The sequence below is a fragment of the Xenopus tropicalis genome, chromosome 2 (genome assembly GCF_000004195.4).
Source record: "Xenopus tropicalis strain Nigerian chromosome 2, UCB_Xtro_10.0, whole genome shotgun sequence".
Lineage (NCBI taxonomy): Eukaryota > Metazoa > Chordata > Amphibia > Anura > Pipidae > Xenopus > Xenopus tropicalis.
In genome coordinates this window covers 35,370,659-35,390,515 of record NC_030678.2, presented here as the reverse complement: position 1 = coordinate 35,390,515, position 19,857 = coordinate 35,370,659, and the positions used below count along the sequence as shown (strand labels likewise).

Sequence of the window (19,857 nt, the reverse complement as noted above, 5' to 3'; positions counted from 1 at the left end):
ACTGGAGCTGAAAGACCCTGATGCAGATAAAATGTACAATATGGCATATGTTTCCATCTTGGGGCCTGTTTGCTTTATGATGGGTTCTGTTGGTACCTGTGGTAAAAGGGCAATATGTTCCTCTCACCATTAGAAGTCCAGATATTGTGCTTTTCCTAAAACTGTGTTTTTTTGTTTGTGTTTGGGAGTTCTCTTGTAAAGAAATGAAATGCTTTTGGCGCAATAATTTTTTTAAGGGTAATGATTTCTTCTTGCATTAACTCAGTTCCCCCTGCCTCAGTAAAGCCTTCTGGGGCAACAGTGGGATTAAAGCATCCTGGCATTATAACACAAATCCCTTTGTATTTATATAAAGGGGAGCACAGGCAGCACAGAGGGTGGAAATATGACTTCATTATACAGATTTAACACCCCTGACCCTTGCATGAAAGCGCCAGTAGCTGAAGAGAAATCCCATCTCCAGCCATTAGGTTGCCCTGACAAAGATGGTATTTAGTATGAAAGGTGCAGTGTTGTATAATGATAAATATTATGTACACATAATTGGAATCGAACAGTAAAAAAAAAAACCTTACCTGGGGTGTATATTCCCTTGTAATATAAACCTGAAGCAAATGTTTATAACCCTTGTTAGCAATGGTATAAAACACTGTAGGATATTGTTTTAGTCTCTTTGGGCTTTTTAAAACTTACATTGGCATCCTATTTATGAAATTGGAGCCACTGTTGTCCTGTGATGTGGACCCAGACAATATAGGACAGTTAACCTAAAGCCTCTCAAGACACAACCACCATCTGGACTCTCAATCCACTTGGCACACTCACATAGCAAATGAATCAAATCAAATAGGTTTGAATCTGCTTCTCCTGATACTTAGATTGGAGATTGATTTGCTGAGATTCATTGGCTTCAATATGAGGTTGATCTTGCCCCTGTTGGACCACATGTATTGTCCTTGCCTGTCTCCAGATATAAACATTTTGGCTATTACAGATATCCCCGATCAGGCAACTGCTAAAAAGATCACATACTACTAGCAATGGATATGGGTTTCAGCACCTTTACAATGTGACAATTTTCCACATTTGATTTTTTGGTACCATCTTGAATTTTGAGAAGAAATTAAAGCTTGCTTTTACCAATCAAAATCGACATAAATGTGCAATTATAGTCAAAGTTTGGGGGATGTTTATGTTGTTATTTGTGAAGGGTACAACAAACTCTGTCATCAGTATTTAGTCTGTGATTGTGTTTCTGTAAGTGAATTTGCTTGTTGTTGTTAGAACGTCATTGCTTGTTGCACAAGTTATACTGGCAATCAGTTTAGCTCTTAAAGGAGAACTAAAGCCTAACTAAAGAAGTGGGCTAGAAATGTTGTACATTATGTTTTTGGCTTCTGTACCAGCCCAAGGCACCCACAGCACTTTAGCAGGGAAGATCTGTGCCCCAAACATGCCCCAGTAGCTCCCCATCTCCTTTTCTGCTGATTCACTGCACATGCTCAGTGCTGCTGTCACTTGCTGAGCTTAGGGACCGGCTCACAATATACTGTATACAGAGAGTATAAATGTTGTGATATAAAGTTGATTAGTCATTAATACAGGTCACTACTACATGGCAGCTGTGTAACCAGTGGAATTGGCATCACAAATGAATAATCAGCCCTGTAGCATCACCCTATATAACAGACAAACCTTATTTTTTGCTTGATGGTTTGTGAGGACCCCTAAGCTTAGCTTCTCAACAGTTGCTCAGAGCACACTGAGCGTGTGCAGTGTCACTGACACTTATGATAAAAATTATGATATGAAGTTCAAATATGGCATTTCTAGCCAAATGCTCCTTTAAAAGGGTCTGGGACTAACAGAGCAAATTTCTGTCTAAGTGAACCATTTGGTTCTGTTTTAAAGGAATATCAGACTTGACTTCTTATGCTCCTGACCATTTTTTCCCACATGTTCTGGCCATGGATTCAGGAGATGTTGTAGATCTGTGTAAATAAGAAGGTGTGCATTAGTCACATCAGTCATGCTGTCCAGGAATAAGCTATTTATCTTGTTTTGTCTCACACACACTCTGTTCCTATTCTTTCTGCAGGTATGATCCATACAGCAAGGTATTCTCTCGGGAATATTATGACCACAGTGCCATGCTTAAACACAGAGGGGAGGCCATCTCAGCTGCTGCCGGTGCAAAAACATGGGGGCTTATCCTGGGTACTCTGGGTCGTCAGGGATCTCCCAAAATCCTGGAGGTAAGGACAATATGGAGAATGAGATCTTTGTTCCTATAGGAGACAATAGTAAAATAATGTGCTTTATCAAGACTCGATACAACAAAAAATCTTTGAGATTGTGTCTGCTTTTCAGATAGCCCATCTGAGGAGGTATGGTTTTGAACAGGAACAATAACTAAATGCTCTATTCTATTTTACAGTAATAGACTATTTAATAATGAGGCTGTGACACAGTACCAGTTCTTAATTTTTTTTAAATGCTGTAATGGCATTTTGGGCAAATTTGTTATAGGTTACATAAAAAAGCATTAACAACTGGTGTCTCTCAAGGTCCTCTCCTTCAATTTCACCCCTTGTAGAAACCACTTCACTTGCCCTGGATGTACAGAGGGAATCATTTTTGAGATATCTGGAAAATATAGATTATTTTTTAATATAATATCCAGATTAAGAGCGGATGCTGAAGTTTTTAGTGCACTTGCAGGAATCCAGTTACATGGATCACAAAATGTATAGTTAAAAAAAATATATCTGTCTGGCCTGCTGAGCTAATGAAGAAGCCAAAGCCTTTGGCAATTTAAGGTTTAATACCCTTGGTGAAAAATATTTCCGTCTCTGTCTCCCATTAATTGAAGAGGGCTGAGTGATGTGACCGAGTGTGATTAAAATGGAAAGGAGCACACTACTTGCTAAAGAGGGTACATTTCTTTGTTGTGACGTTGGTTAAAGTGTCTCATAAGACTGCAGTTCATAGCAGGCGCCGCTACCAGACAGATTAAGGAATGCCTGATGGATTGTGTTCAGTCTTTCCTACCCCCCCTTCCTCCCTATATCTGATCCCTGATCTCTACATGAAAATAATTATATCCCCCCTCCTCCAGGCACATATGTTTGGCCCTTTATCTAGGTAAGAGATGTTCCTTCGTAAATAAGGCACCAGTGGGGTCATTGTCACATACCTCCTTGTCTTGCAGTAGTTCTGACAGCATTTCATTAATATGGGCATGTGTCCAACGTAATTAACCCTTGAATGGCATATATGGGAATCTGCAAGTAAAGCTTGTCTGTATAGTACTGTGTGCATAGCCCAAGGTCTTAGTGTAATATGCCACCAGCAGCCTGTGAGACTGCATGACAACCATTGGTAGCCAATAACATCTTGAAAAAAAAAGTCTTACTGTTGCCATAGATTTTCATTCATATTTAGGTCTGGGCTTTGATGTGTCTTTTATTTTGGTTAATTGTTTTAAGTGAAGCTTTGGCTGCATGTTTAGAATCATAATCCCGCTGGAAAGTGAACTAATGCCCTAATCTCAGGTTCGAGGCTCATACTACCCTCAGTTATGCCCAGCTTCCCAGTCCCTGTCAAATTAAATGTATTCCTACAGTGTGATTCTACAGCCTCCATGCTTGACTGTGGTGATGGTGTTCCTGGGGTAATGGGCAGAGTTGGCTTTTTGCACACATTGAGTTTTGTGCTTAGGTTGAAAGGTACAGTTTTGATATTATTTCATGTTTGCTGTGACTCTCACATGCCTTTTGGTAAAATCCAAACTGCTCTTATATGGTTTCTTTTCCTCGAATTACTTTCTTTGCGCCTCAATTAAAGTCCATAAAGTTCTTGTATGTAAGGTATGGGTGTACCTCCCAATTGTCCAGATTTTAACAGCTCAACCCACAGTCGCAAATTTTTATTAAGTCCCTCATTTCCTGTTGATCTCCTGCACTGACCGCCAAAAAAAGATACAAAGTTTCTCAAATTTAATTAGATAAGTGGTCTTTTGGCAAAGAACCCAGAATACTCAACACCTGTACTTGGTTACAATCGTAGCTAATAAGACAAGACCCCAACACCCACAGAAATGAGTTCAAACTTTACAAAACCTGCTAAATTTTGTAAAATGGGATTGGTATTTAGGGGTGTGGTCACAAAAATAGGCGTAGTCAAATTATTTTCACTGTGCTACATTGTTACACTACATGTTTGGAACAGTGCTCTTTTTTACTTGAAAACAGTGCACTGGTGACTAATAATGTAACTTCTGAAGGCAGTTGGTTGAACCAGAGCCTAGGGAGATCACATCTGCAATTAAGATGTTTTTTAAACAATTTGGGGGAAAAAAAATATTGTGGCCTTTCTACTTTTTTATGTATATCAAAGAAATAAAATTCCAATTAAACTCATTTTAATTCCAAGCTGTAACACAAAGAATGTGGAAAAGCCAAGGGGATGAATGCTTATGCAATGCACTGTGAATAGAACCCTGCAGGCCTGAACGGCAACTGTCACAGCAGCAAAGGAGCCAATGTCTGTAAAAGGCATCAGTGCTCTGAAGAATAACACAAAATCTGTGCAACTGCAGCAAGTCATGCTTTATAAATACAGATACACTTTCTCTTGATGCTACTTAGACCTCTCCCTTTGTGCTGTGCTGCCCCCAGTGGTGGATGTGAGTATCCCGTTTGCAGGCCCCCAGGTGACATTGGTGCCATGCAGCAGCAGAAAGGTTAAGACTGTGCTCATATAAAGAGATCTGTGTCAGGTTGTTTGCTAAGATTTCTCTCAAGATGCCGTGTTTTTGTTTGACATTTGCAAAGGTTACTGTGTATTATCCGGGTATTTGCTCTGTCTGTATTTTAGTGGATTGCTGTGTGTCTGTGGAATTGATGTGCTTGCGTGTCGAGCGCGCTTTATGTGTCTGTATAAATGTGCATGAGAGAATATGGTGGGATTAGGTAAAGGCCAGGCTGCGGAGCTGTTAGTGCCGCCTGCATAGCTCTTTGTTAAAGCTGTACTCGGCTGCTAAGAACCACGCTGTGCTGCAAATAAGTGCCAATTGGGGCATTTTATGAAAGACTTTTTCTTGGCCAGTTATTTCTCTGGCTTATTAGATAAACTTGGGCTCGAGTGGGAAACAACCTTCCTTCTAAAGGTGTTTTATTCAGAAATAAAATCTAGGTCGTAAAGGACCACCCTGTGTAGTCAGGAGGCGGAGGGGCGGAGGATGTAGACACATCTGAGTAGTGGATTGGCTCTGTGCCTAATCAAGTTTGTAATATAATTAGAGGCAGGTAGGTAATTGCTGGGGCACATTCATTACTGCACATGTGTAAGTGCTTAGTCTTTGTTTTAATTGTGGCATACGTGTAAAATGTAATTACTGTGTCTTTGTGGCACATTTGCAGTTGTCTGTGTGTGGGTATTGTGTAATTATTGTGCTTGTGAGACCTCTGTGATCTCTGATTGCTTTTGTCTGTGTGGCACGTATGTAACTGCTGTGTCTTTGCACTGTGTGCCTGTGTTATATCTGTAAATGCTGTGTCTGTGTAACATATCTGTGACCTCTGTACGTATGTAGTAGTGATGTGGGCATCAGGAAAAACTCAACCTGCACCCAACCCTAACCCGTAAATCCTTAACCAGTATCCAGTCTGCAAAATGTTGCCATTGTAGGCCCCACACCCAACCTGTACCCGCTTCTTTCTGCTCTGAACACTACTTCTACATGGGCCCTAGGTTCCAAGACAGAGAACCTTCAAATATTGCATTGCATTTTATTATTGTAAATACTTGTACCTTTATTGCACACTTCTATTATATTTAATATTTGTATTTTTTTTTGTTTTTTGTTTTATTTGTCTATGTAAAGTTGGGAGGAACACGGGTCAAAAAATTTTCATTACAGTAATGATGCTTCATTGTTATTTGTATATGACAATAAACTTGAAACTTGAAACTTGAACTGCCCCAACCCAAAGCCACAATGGCCGCTCAAATTTCAACTCTTAACTTGCATGACATGGGTTGACCCACACATCACTAGTATGTAGCACATGTTCCCTTAGTGGTCTGTACCTTTGTGACTTGCTGTGTTTGTCTGTCCTGGATGCATACCTCCCAACATTTAAAAAAAACATTTTTAACCATGCCCACTTTTGTGGCCACGCCCCAATTACCAAACCGTATTTTTTTTTTAAAAACTACTGCTTTTATATAGTTGAAATGGTGGGATCAGACACAAATGTGCTATACCCTCATACTGTACTACCTAAGAAAAACAATATAGCAACTCCTACATATAAAATAAAAATATAGAGAGAAGGCAGTCAGTTATAAGTGAGTTATAACTATGTACCAGTCTTGCTCCCCCATACACAGTGCCCCCAATGGCCCAATAGACAGTGCCCCCATAGACAGTACCCCCCATACACAGTGCCCCCAATTGACCCCATAGACAGTAGCCCCCATACACAGAGCTTCCAATAGCCCGTACCCCCATACACAGTGCCCCCATAGACAGTACCCCCCCATACACAGTAGCCCCCATATGCATTCCGGCTTCTTCTGCGACTCTGCTCCTTAAAGGAACAGTAACACCAAAAAATGAAAGAGTTTAAAAGTAAATTAAATATAATGTACTGTTGCCCTGCACTGGTAAAAGTTGTGTGCTTGCTACAGTAACTCTACTATAGTTTATATATAATAAGCTGCTGTGTAGCCACGGGGGCAGCCATTCGAGCTGGAAAAAAGGAGAAAAGGCACAGGTTACATAGCAGATAACTGATAAGCTCTGTAGAATACAATAGTGTTTTATCTGTTATCTGCTAAGTGCCTGTGCCTTTTCTCCTTTGAATGGCTGCCCCCAAGGCTACATAGCTGCATTCTTTATATAAACTATAGTAGTGTTTCTGAGGCAAAACACCAGTTGTACCAGTGCAGGGCAGCAGTACATTAAATTGGAATTTCTTTCATACACTTGAATTTTTTTGGTTTTACTGTTCCTTTAAGCGGCAGCGACAGGCCCTTTTATAGGGTTGCGCCCCATGTGTACTGACGTCACATATACACACGGGGTGCAACCTCATGAAAGGGCCTGGCGCCACCGCTTAAGGAGCAGAGTTACAGAAGAAGCTGGAGCGCCCGGATACAGCCAGCGCATCCTGCTTTGCTGGATAGTTCAATGAATGTCCCGCATTTCCGTAATCTATTATGGAAATGCGGGACATTCATTGAACTATCCGGGACAGCGGGATGCGCTATAAAAACTGGGACTGTCCTGCGGAAAGCGGGACAGTTGGGGGGTATGTGGATGCTGTGCCGTTGCTGAGAGTGGGGTTTCTAAAAAATCTGCAACTTACATATATCGGGGTGACAGCATGTGTGCTAGTGGGGACATTCCATACCCAGGGAGAGGGCTCCATGCATGGCTATTGCCCTGTATAACACATAATACATATATAATAATGTGCTCTGTATATTAGAGACATTGCTTTGCTGATGGAATGGTGCCTGGGGTAGCTGTGTCTGTGGGCTTAGGGTTGCATTGGGCCTGTAATATGTGCTGCTCAATAACATTGTGCCTCTGCGCGGAGCTTGCTGTGCACGTTTTGCCGGCTGGGGGAGGATTACTCTGCATGTGCAAGAGAAACGTGATTAGGTCCCTGTGTTTTGAGGGGGTCTTTTATTTTGCTCCCTCCAGCACCCTGCCGTGTTTCTGCTAATGAGTATCCCTCTGTCTATCCTGTGTAACGAGGACAGGCCTCATTAATCTATTGGCTGCAATTACAAAACCGCAATTATTATTTGCACTTCTCATTAAATGAACTTGGAATGGTTATTGTTGGTTATTTATCTCTCCACTCCCATTCCATGTGGGAAACAGAGCTGCCTAATTAACTTCCAGCCTGGGAATGCAGGCACAGACTGAGGCAGAACGGAGGCCCGTCTGAGTGGGGCACTGGTGTATTGCCTCCTTCTGCTCAAAACATTTATTTATCATCATTGCCTCTTGGAAGGCCTGTTCAGCCCATTGGAAAATGACAATGTGAACACATTACTGCAGCATTTATAATACCATTCATTTCTTGTATAGAAACGCTTTTGTAGAGTTGTGTGATTTTCTGCCAGATAATGGATCTGCTGTTCATGTGTTTATGCATGGTTTTGTTTGCTCTGCTATTAAACAGTTTAGTGTCCTAAAGTGACTCATACAGGGGCCAATCCTTTCTTACCAATCTAGATGATCATTGGTCTGCGCGTGGTCTCCCATTGGCTGATCAAACTTGGGCAGTGGCAGCCAAATCAGTCAAAATCCAGGGGCCCACATTAGTACATTCATGTCACTGGCAAACCTATAGGGGCATATTTTGTCATCTACAGGGCCCACAGCCCTCAGAACATGGAGATGATGACCTTTTCAGGTATGGGATCCATTATCTGGAAACCCATTATTCAGAAAGTTTAGAATTTTGTAATAATAAAACAGAACCTTGTACTTGATGGTAACTAAGCTGCATCAATCCAAATTGGAGGAAAAACAATCCTATTGAGTTTATTTAATGCTTAAATATGTTTTAAGTTATTTAAGACTTGGTATGGTGATCCAAATTATGGAAACATCCCTTATCCAGAAAACCCCACACAATCTAAGCATTCTGAATAACAGGTCACATAGCTGTATAGGATCTATTACCTGGTTGCTATATTGGTTGCTATAGGTTACTTGTTCTGAGCTAACTTTGTGCCTTTTATTACATAACCCCAAATGAGAAATAGCCTTGCTGTAATTCAGAGCTTTCTTGATAATGGGTTTCTGGATAAGGGATCCAAAACATGTAGTTAAAATTGCAGGCTTCTAAGCACCCCACTGGGTCATCTACCCTGTCACTAAAGTTCTATCCCAGTGTATTCAGCAGTTCGTACCCTTGTGTAGAGGTTCGGCCGGCCACATTTCATGCCCCTCTCTCTAACCCAATCAGTGCGGGTGTCATGGGAATCCTTGTCTGTGCTCGAGCAAACATTTGTAAATAATTTCATTTTATTAGGTAGAAATAGCCTAAAAACTAGTTTTGTCTGGCGTCTGTGGTAGGGAGGGCTGTTTCAGCAAATTTACAATTATACTTGTGATTAGCCAAAATCCATAAACCGCTTGGCAGCCAAAGGCCAGCTCTTAGATCCTGATATCTCCCATGGGCCATTAGCCGGACGCCTGTGAATTTTAAGGGGTATTTGAGGATTCCGGCTGAAGCAAATTCTGTCATTTCCAATACTGGTTTAGAGTCTTTTCAGTCGCAAGGCATAAAGGATTTTATGAACAATGAAAAGGAGATGTTTGTGAGCTCCCTAGAGCTGCTACACCTGAGGTTCCATACAAGTGCTCTGAGGCGCCCATTGTTTTTGTTCCTCCCAAGATCCTTCTAAAACCTGGCTCTTCAGCTAAATAGAGCGCTGGGGGGGGGGGGGGGGGGATGAGTAAGGCACAGCATAACTTTAGGACATGGATCCAATTCACACACGGCCAAGCTGACATTTTTATATATCATGAGAAAAACTGGATCCACATTTAACAACTGGATTTCTGCCCTGATCTCCGATAACTTCTTCTCTTCCCAGCCTGCATGGTCTTTGTACAGTAACTCCTACGTTATTGTAATTCCCAGATGCACCCCAATACACAGACCCCCCTGTACATTAATTGTTCTCTAAACGGCAGTGTATCTGTGTATGTAGACAGTGATACTCTCAGGGGTGCTTCAGGGCTACCTTAGCAGATCTGATGCCGCCCTCACCCCATTTCACACACCCCCCTCACCCAGACTGGGGTCAGGTACACACGTGTAGATAAATAAAACCTTTTGCCACCCTTGGTAGTCCAGTCAACTTCCAGAATTTAAACTCTGCATGGGGGTAGAGTTTGAGATGTGGTTGGGGCAGAACTGGGTCATTGTCATTATCAGGGCATTTAAGGATGTGACCAAAAACCTCCTAAAAATCACCCTAATAGAGTCAATATATCTGCCCTGGTAAAGTGCCACCAGAGGAAAAGTTGACTCCTGCCAGAAATAGCACTTGACTTTCCTAATGTGGGCCAGCCTCACAGTTTAGAACCCATGGCATTATGTATTGCTAGCTCATGTTGGGTAGCTTTGGGAACACATTGCTGAACTGGCCTGTAGCTTCTTTATAAGGGTCAAAGCTTTATAGGCTCTCCTACAAGCCATACAGGGCATCTTAGGATAACCTGCTGCCAGATTGTGAACTAGGGAACCCTAGGATAACCTGCTGCCAGATTGTGAACTAGGGAACCCTAGGATAACCTGCTGCCAGATTGTGAACTAGGGAACCCTAGGATAACCTGCTGCCAGATTGTGAACTAGGGAACCCTAGGATAACCTGCTGCCAGATTGTGAACTAGGGAACCCTAGGATAACCTGCTGCCAGATTGTGAACTAGGGAACCCTAGGATAACCTGCTGCCAGATTGTGAACTAGGGAACCCTAGGATAACCTGCTGCCTGATTGTGAACTAGGGAATCCTAGGATAACCTGCTGCCAGATTGTGAACTAGGGAATCCTAGGATAACCTGCTGCCAGATTGTGAGCTGCTCTTCGTCTGACATGTTAATGTGTTCTTTGAAGAAATCACATTGAGTAACTGTTTATGCTATATTAAAGTCCACAAGTTTCCTTGAGTGCTAGGACATCAGTAAGCACTTTTTATAACTGATGACATCTGTAAGTACTGTTCATAAGGATATATCTTATAGGTTATTTGTGGATTTTGTGTAAGACAGGTTAAAGAGAGAAAGAGAGAAATATAGATATATTCCCGTTACTTTGTTAGTAGCCAGCTTAATTAACTTACACGGTTATTCACTGTGGGATAAGGTTTGGATGACTGCCTACCCCAATTGCCGTCCTTGCTTTGTCTAATGCACTGTCTCTTCCTTTCCTGCTCAGCACCTGGAGTCACGTCTGCAGGCACTCGGCTGTCGTTACGTGCGGCTGCTGCTGTCGGAAATCTTCCCTAATAAACTCAAGCTGTTCCCAGAGGTGGAAGTGTGAGTACTGAAAGCTGAACTGTAAACTCAACCCACTCTGTGTGTAGCCTAAGCATGTGTGGAGAGCTTGTGGGGACCGGCAGGTAGCTTGGCACTGCCACTTCACAGCTGGCACTGGGTGTTGGCCCTGAAATAATGCTTCGCTGTCAGTGAGCGTGTGTTCTGCTCAGGCTCAGACTGTGCCGGCTGCTTACAGCAACATAGATAGTAACAGGAGTATGCAGTTAAAGATTGAAAGATAGAAAAGCAGTTGAGATGCAAATACAATATATTTTCATTTTTTTAATTTTAATTTTTTATTTAAAAAAGGTGAAAATATCCCAACTGAACTAAGGCACAGTAGAAGTTTGTTCTTTCTTTGCCATATGTGCTAATTTGCATTATGGCTTTGGGAACAGCTGAAGAAGTGCATTCTGGAACTGGGATCCCTGTAATGCTGATCAGGGATAAATCCAGTTTCCCAGAATTACACTTCTAAGAATTCCCTACATGAGTTGTGTTAGTAGAGACAAGATGGGGGCAGGAAGCCTGCTGTGAGTAGGTTCTGAGCAGGTCCGGACACATTTCAAACGGGCTGCTGCTGCCATAGGACCTGCACTGTTTATTGAGCCAATGGGATGCTGTTTGGGCCTTGAAATGCCAGAACAGATTTTAGATCACTGTGAGTATTGCTAATCACTGCCAGGGGCCTCGCAATTAAAACCAGGCATATGCCCACACATTACCTGATTCCCCATCTTTCCACCAAAGCTTATGACCGTAGGTGATAAGAGTTCATTGGCTAAAGGGACAGAATATTTTATTTCAATATAAATCCATAAAAATAGCTTAGTTTCCCCCTTAATTATGTGTGTCCTAATTATTTATTTCGTACAGTATTTTATTGCTGTATGAATCCAATATACCAGTGTCCAAAAAGAGAAATGGTTTGAAGCCACCTTCTGTTCCTATTACACCTTATTTTTTAATGGACTCACTGCATTATCTCTTGCAAAAGCTTTTAGGAGCCGGCAGTTAAATTATTAGTGCAAAGGGGAGAGAGAGGGAGAGAAGCAGAGGGAATTATTCCTTAACTGTTTACATTTATGAGTGCAACGGTAATGTTAAGAGCATAAATGAGATGCCTATTATTTGTGCCCTGACAAAAAGAGGAGGTTACCTGCCAAACACTTGTTAGCACAAAGTGCACTCTATTAAAAGGGGATGCAAACCACAAAATGTGCTGAAGTAGTTCTATAGGCTGGACTCGGTTGGATGATACGATGAGTTATATATCTGGCTCTACACAGTGCCGGATTTTAAATCCGGGCGCCCCTAGGCCACCCCCTATTCCCCCTGCGCATGTGCGAACAAACCACCTCCCCCCACGCCAACGCAAGAGCGCATGCGCAGACATTTAAACTCCCATAAGGAGCACTGGGGAGAAGTCCCAGCAAAATGTTAGATTTTTTGTGCGGCGGGGCGGCATGCCGCCCTAGGCCCAGGCCTTTTGGCCTCGCCACAAATCCGGGCCTGGCTCTACATATGTCCATTGTGCTTGCATTATTGGCTACTCTCGGCCCATTTGGTAGCTCATTGGTCAAAACAATAACTTCCTCAGACCACCTGCTCCTCTGGCGGTGGAGGCATGTATGTAACATAACTCGCTAGCATCTTCCAAACAATTCACTCGTAACTTGCGAATGATAAGATTGACTTTACAAGCTATTTGTGATGTAAGAATGTTATTCCAAGCAGCCCTATAGTCTCTTCCTGACTCCACGGGTTTACTGCTGACTCTAAGAGCTTTTATAGTTACTGTTAAAGGGATACTAAATACTGGTAAAGAAATGCATAAAATGCTCCCCTGAGCACAATTGAAATTTAATATTTTTAAATGAACTGTTTTTGAGAAATGAGCCTTTAAAAACCTCTTTTTCTGTGCCTGCTTCTCCAGTTGAGAATGGCTACAGAGCCCACAGCCAGTGAGGAGGAACTGTTCCATGTGTTGGCCCAGATGATCATTCAGATTTATTTTGCTTTCCATAAAGAATGTCTCAAATGAGGCAGGCAACCAATATGGCAGCTTTTGCTCATTTGTAGATATGCAGAAGTGCAATGTTCTGAACTGCTGTCTTACAGAAATAAAGGAACAAGGCCCCTTCTTATATCTGATTAACATTAACTGATCATTTACACTCTGCTCCCCACACCCTAACAGGTGATATTATGCTTTGTTTTGCAGGTGGGTGCAGGTTGCCTGCCCAAGACTATCCATTGATTGGGGGACAGCATTCTCCAGGCCTTTGCTTACTCCATATGAGGTGTGCCCATGGGTTATATTGATGGATATCTGCTCATGTGCTGCTGTAGCTTATTTCTACCCTTTCATGTATATTTCTGGCATTTTCTCCCCCCCCCCCCTCTCTCTGTGAGAATTCTTAAAAACCAAACGTTATGTTATGTCACAGCCTTGGGTAGAGGGCCCCTGCTTTAGCTAGAGTGGAGATGGGTACATACAGACGTATGGGCTAATTGGATTGTAGAACCTGATGGTCATAAGCATAACTCAAACACTAGTTGCCAGTTATTCAATAAAGGCCCTGATCTACTCATTCAGCAGTTGCCCAAACATTCACTAGCTGAGTATGCTAATAATAATTGCATTTTTCCAAGCAGAATGCAGGGATGTTCCTAGTTCCTAGTTCACCATGTTACACAGTTAAGTTGGTTTAAAAAAAGACAGAAGTCCATCAAGTTCATCCTTCCCAATCAAACCCCAGTGCACACACACAGACCCATACTGACCTATCTATACATTCACATACAGACCCATACTGACCTATCTATACACTCACATACAGACCCACACTGACCTATCTATCCACTCACATACAGACCCACACTGACCTATCTATCCACTCACATACAGACCCATACTGGCCTATCTATCCACTCACATACAGACCCATACTGACCTATCTATACATTCACATACAGACCCATACTGACCTATCTATCCACTCACATACAGACCCATACTGACCTATCTATCCACTCACATACAGACCCATACTGACCTATCTATCCACTCACATACAGACCCATACTGACCTATCTATCCACTCACATACAGACCCACACTGACCTATCTATCCACTCACATACAGACCCATACTGACCTATCTATCCACTCACATACAGACCCATACTGACCTATCTATCCACTCACATACAGACCCATACTGACCTATCTATCCACTCACATACAGACCCATACTGACCTATCTATCCACTCACATACAGACCCATACTGACCTATCTATACACTCACATACAGACCCATACTGACCTATCTATCCACTCACATACAGACCCATACTGACCTATCTATCCACTCACATACAGATCTATACTGACTTATCTATCCACTCACATACAGACCCATACTGACCTATCTATCCACTCACATACAGACCTATACTGACCTATCTATCCACTCACATACAGATCTATACTGACCTATCTATCCACTCACATACAGACCCATACTGACCTATCTATCCACTCACATACAGATCTATACTGACCTATCTATCCACTCACATACAGATCTATACTGACTTATCTATCCACTCACATACAGACCCATACTGACCTATCTATCCACTCACATACAGACCCATACTGACCTATCTATCCACTCACATACAGATCTATACTGACCTATCTATCCACTCACATACAGACCCATACTGACCTATCTATCCACTCACATACAGACCCATACTGACCTATCTATACACTCACATACAGACCCACACTGACCTATCTATACACTCACATACATAAACCCTATATACCAACATCAATACTGTAGATATTAGTATCACAATAGCCTTGGATACTATCTCAACTCATCCAAGCCCCTCTTAAAGGCATTAACAGATGTGTAGTTGAACCTTTCCCTAGATCTCCAGAACACAACCTCCTAGGTGTGGGGTTCTGTGCTGGGGTGCAGGCCTCAGGCAGTGACATGAGGAACGCATAGTTTTCCTAGTGTTAGCCTGAGAAAAAAAAGGACATGAAACCAGTATTTAGTTGGTTGGTTCGGATAAAGCACTCACTATAGATCACAAAAGCCCTATTTGTAATCGTTGTTTTAACTGTGGTCTATGGAGAATGCCACAGTCAAGGTAAGCAATATGGTAGTTTGTAATCATTTGACTATATGAAGATACTGAGCTGTACACAAAATGCTTTGCCCTCACTCAGTGTATTTAAATAGTATTGTGTCCCTTTTTCTTCATTTTCAGCTCAACTGCCATCCTCAGAAAGTCATAAAAATACATCTCATATAACATTGCTGCAGCTACTGGCTAAGGTTGATGGGTACTGTAGTTCTGCTGGGGGCCAAGGGCTGGACAACATTGCACACACTAGAACTACTGCTGTGTCTCTGTATCATTGCTTTGGGGTGATCTGTAATCCTTCACTGTTTTGCAGGCCTCAGTGGCTCTGAAAGAAGCAGAATGGCAGCATACTTATCCAATGGATTTCTACGCCAATGAGTCCCTTGGTCCGTGGACCGTGAACCATGAATCCCACCGCCCCACCCGTGCAACAGTCCAGCGCACACAGGTGACTTTTGTTCTTGGTGGCGTCCCACCAGACTGTAGCACATCATTTCCCTGTGTGTGTGCAGCATCTGCTCTGTATGTGCATCAGCTTGTACATTATTTCCCCTGTGCTCAAGTCTCGCCTGCCTTCTACTGGCCTCACGTCTGCTGTCATCCTTCTAATAGTCTTCTTTTTATATATTTTTTTCTTTGCTTGCTCTATATCCTCTTATCTACTTTTTGCTTTTTTTATTTTTTTGGTTTTTTTTTGCTATGTCTGTTCTGGTCCCAAGGAAGATGTGGGTTTTGCTTTTAAAGTCTCTCACATCCTTATTAATTCTGTGCACCAACTGTGCCACCTTGTGGCCATGAAAAATACTCTTCCTTTAACCTGTTAGCTAACTCCGTGTTTGATAACCAGACTTCCTTCCCAAATAACAGAAAAACCTGCAGCATTACTTATCATGTGCAATGCCCACGGTCAGTTCTATAAAGGGGAATAGAAGTCGTACATATATGGAATACTGAAGCAAATAAAATGCTGCCCATTTTGGGTAGCAAATGAGAATTTTTTATTTGCCAATAAATAGTAGGGGATTGAAGCATTCCATTCAGACTCACATGATGCCAATATTTTATGGAGATGACGGGTACAGTATGTCCTGAAGTCTAAATTATGAAACTGCTTGTCTATTTTTCAGATACCATCCAAACATGCCTGCAATCTGCTCAGGCTGCTGTCATTGTACAGAACTGGACATGTTACTGGGGAAGATACAACTTAGAAATACCCTTTTTAACTACCTGTTTATTTCCCCTTTAGGTCAATGTGTTTGTAGAGAAAACAACAAAAAACTAAAACAAAGAATATATATATATATAATTTTATCACCAGAGTTAATGACATATTTCCAGCCACTTAAAGCAGAGATTAATCAGAGATCATCCTTATTTGGGTGCATAGTACTTGCTTGAATTTCCAGACTGCTATTGCCCAGCAAGTGTTTCAGGTGATTCATTTGGTTTATATATTCATTTGGTGGCTACGTTTGGAGGACCTTTGCCCCCCAAAAGGCAATTCTTTCTGTGAACTTTTCCTCTCTCCCCTTCATTGCTGTTTTCTAAATGGCAGTTTAGAGTTTGCCTTGAATCCTGTACCTCATTCATTATGCAAAAAAGCCAGCTTTCACTGCCTGGAGAGTGGATTTGTTCAAAGGTCAAAGCAGCTGCCTTTTTTCTTCTTCAAAATCCACCGCTTGCTTTTACTCTTTCATTGCCAGAACAGTAGGATTCAGATTAAGAGTTTCTTCGTTCATTTATCTAAACCTATTGGATTATTATACAGCAGCCCCCTAATGCTGTAGATACTGTGTCCCATAATTCCCCTCAGTACCTCCTTGTTCTGCCATTTTAACTGGTTAACTGGTTTTAACTTTGGTATCACTGGGTACTTGCACATGTTAATAGTGGGTGGGTAGTGTTCTGAAACTTGCATAACATGAATGTGATGAGTCTTACAACAGGTATGTATGTGACCTTTGGCAGGGTAATATGTTAATCCAGGTATATACAACCCTGGAAAAAACTGCCAAAAGTTTTAGCTGTTCTTTAAAAACAGCCCTGTCCATACAGTGCTAAATCTGGTCTTCCTTTCAAACAGCTGAATGCTCTTAGCTCCATGGCAAATCCTTGCTCAGACCATCTAGGCAGCTTGATCATATGTATATTATTCACTGCAGGAAAATCTGTTGCATCATGGGATGGTTGTGTGCTTTATGCTTCATAAAGGGGAGCATTGACTTTTTGATTCTTTGTTATTCCATTAGAAATCAGAGCAGAGAAAGCTTCGGAGCACAGACATAAGTGCAAAGGTTGAAGAATGCCCCTGTCAGGATAAAGGAGAGACCAAGACTGAGTGACCATGATTCAAGATTTGTGCAAAGATCTTACGGCTTGGGTGGCAACAGAACAGCGGAATCACGTGCCACCTCTACCAAGCAGCTGTGAAGGCAGGAAATAGACAGCCCATCTCCTCAATAGACTGGAGTATCACTCCATCGCTCCATCACACCAAGAAACTTATATGCAAGCAGTGAATCTCCGTTTAATCGTTCTAGACTCTTAGAACATTGCTTTAGTCAACCATTGCATTTAGCATGCTGTACATCTTGCGCCACATTCGTGGGTGTAGAGAACACACCCAACTTATCTCTGCTCTCATCTTGGGGCTTCCTGAATCATGCCGTGCCAGCTAATTAAAAGCTAGGTTTAATGAGGGCTTGCTTGTTTGCTACGCTCTCCCTTCTTCCGTTGCCTGGGTGATGAGGGATTGAGCCCAAGAACGGTTGGCACTGAGTGCATCATCCCCTCCTGTGAGAACCAATCACCTCCTGCATGGAGACCCACAGCAAGTAGCTCTGTAATATCTCTCTGATGGGATCACAGGCTTTAATGTTCCTTGGAAAAGGCCCAGCAATCGCTGTGCCTACAGCTCGTATCCAGCGGAAGAGCTGAACTTCAGGGGTGTTGCAGTGACTGAAGCAGAAACAAAGAATAAACAACAAACAGCAGCTTCATGTTAATGCTCAGAATGGGTCACCAACTAAATCATTTCCATTCAAGTTACTACTTTCCTATCGTACAAAAAATGCAAAACTCAATTTTATTTTGCCGGCTGTAACTTCTCAACGGACTTGAGTACATCAGACTCTGCTGACAGTTCTACTACAGAGAGAAGTAGCTTTGAAATATATATCCCATCACTGTGGCAGAGAAGGATTTCAGCACAGAATCCCCCAGGCAATTAAATCATTATGACAGGGAAAGTTATGGCGTTGGCCACTGTCTGTAAAACTTGTCTGCACAATAAAGCTGCTGGGGTTTTCTTCCTAGCAGTTAGGGGAAAAGCTGCCTTCTAGGGTCTAAATTGGATTGCAGGCACAGAAAAAATAAAAGGAATTCTGGCTGGATCCGAATGGCTTATGTCTGCTTTTTCCTAGCAGATATATATGTTATATACACCAGTGTATCTATGCATTAATACGTTATTGTTTTGCTAGCAACCCTTTATAGCCTCAGGTCTCTGTTTTCTCTCTGTCGTTATTAGTTGCCAGTTCTAAGTGGGTTAAAAGCCATAAGGGGGTATGTTGTATCAGAGATACCAGAGAGCTCATAACTTGCAAAGAGTACACCCCTAGCTCTCCCCTCTATATGTACAGTGAAACCTTATTTATACCCTGATTTTAAGTTTTATCACATTTTACATTATTTTTTTGTGATTCCACCAATACTTAACACATAATACATCATTTCCCTGATTTTACATTTTCCTGCTACAGTAGGGGTTCTACTGTACTGGACTGACTCAATAACAGTAAGTATAGGAAAATATCATCCATGCTGCTTGGCTGCAGGTTCCTGAAAAATCCAGTTAGTCCCAGCATTGACTGGAATGACGCTAAAGAGATGTATTTACAAGGGAAGAGGTCTAAACGATTGTGATGTGCAAGACTCCCAAACCATTAATGGAAGCAAAGTATTTAATGGGAGGCCTAGGTCATTCTAGGACCTACTATATACAATTTTAAACACATATCGGTGCCTTGTAGTCCTGGATTGCAGGAAGTTTACTTGAACACTTCCCTGTGTCATTAAGGGATATGTCAATGTCTTCCTATCATGAAAGCAAAAACTCCAAGGTTTCACTGTCGGTACTATTTTCAGCTGTTTATACTGAGCTTTGAACCCCCTGCTGACTACCTGATGCCCTTGGGCTCGGCCAACCTTACCTCTCTAAAATAAATTAGTCATATCACTACATATTTCCTCTGGAGTCCAGCATTAGGGGCTTTCTGTTTGTTTACCTCCAATTATGTTTTACCAATAAAGTAATTATTTTAGACTGCATTGTCCTAACTAGTAAGTTAATGGAACCATAATGTGCAATCATTTGCTTGAATGGAATATGCTCACTAACCAAGGGGTTTGAAAGACCCACCAGAACTAGTGTTTTGTAAGACATAGAAGTACTGAGATATGATATATAATCTGCAGGCAGGTTTCTAGAGAACCATTTATTTTCTGCCTTGGCAGCTTTTGTTGTTTCTTCACATAAATGCAAATGAATGACACAGACATCAAGTAAATATCTAAATAAAAATATGATGCTGGGTCTCCAGAAAA

The 19,857-nt window shown here is 41.8% G+C and overlaps 1 protein-coding gene across 2 annotated transcripts in view; it reads left to right on the top strand.

The window, feature by feature from the left end:
- Positions 1–19,581, top strand: part of dph1 (diphthamide biosynthesis 1) — a 160,713-nt gene extending 141,132 nt beyond the window's left edge. The window contains 6 exon segments of one of the 2 annotated variants that reach the window (NM_001142155.1): positions 2,099–2,255; positions 10,977–11,077; positions 13,302–13,380; positions 15,563–15,697; positions 17,502–17,592; positions 17,595–18,642. In NM_001142155.1, coding sequence (NP_001135627.1) covers positions 2,099–2,255; positions 10,977–11,077; positions 13,302–13,380; positions 15,563–15,697; positions 17,502–17,592 — 563 coding nt within the window. In that variant the 3' untranslated portion in view covers positions 17,595–18,642. 2 annotated transcript variants of the gene reach the window in all.
- Positions 19,582–19,857: the final 276 nt, after the last annotated feature.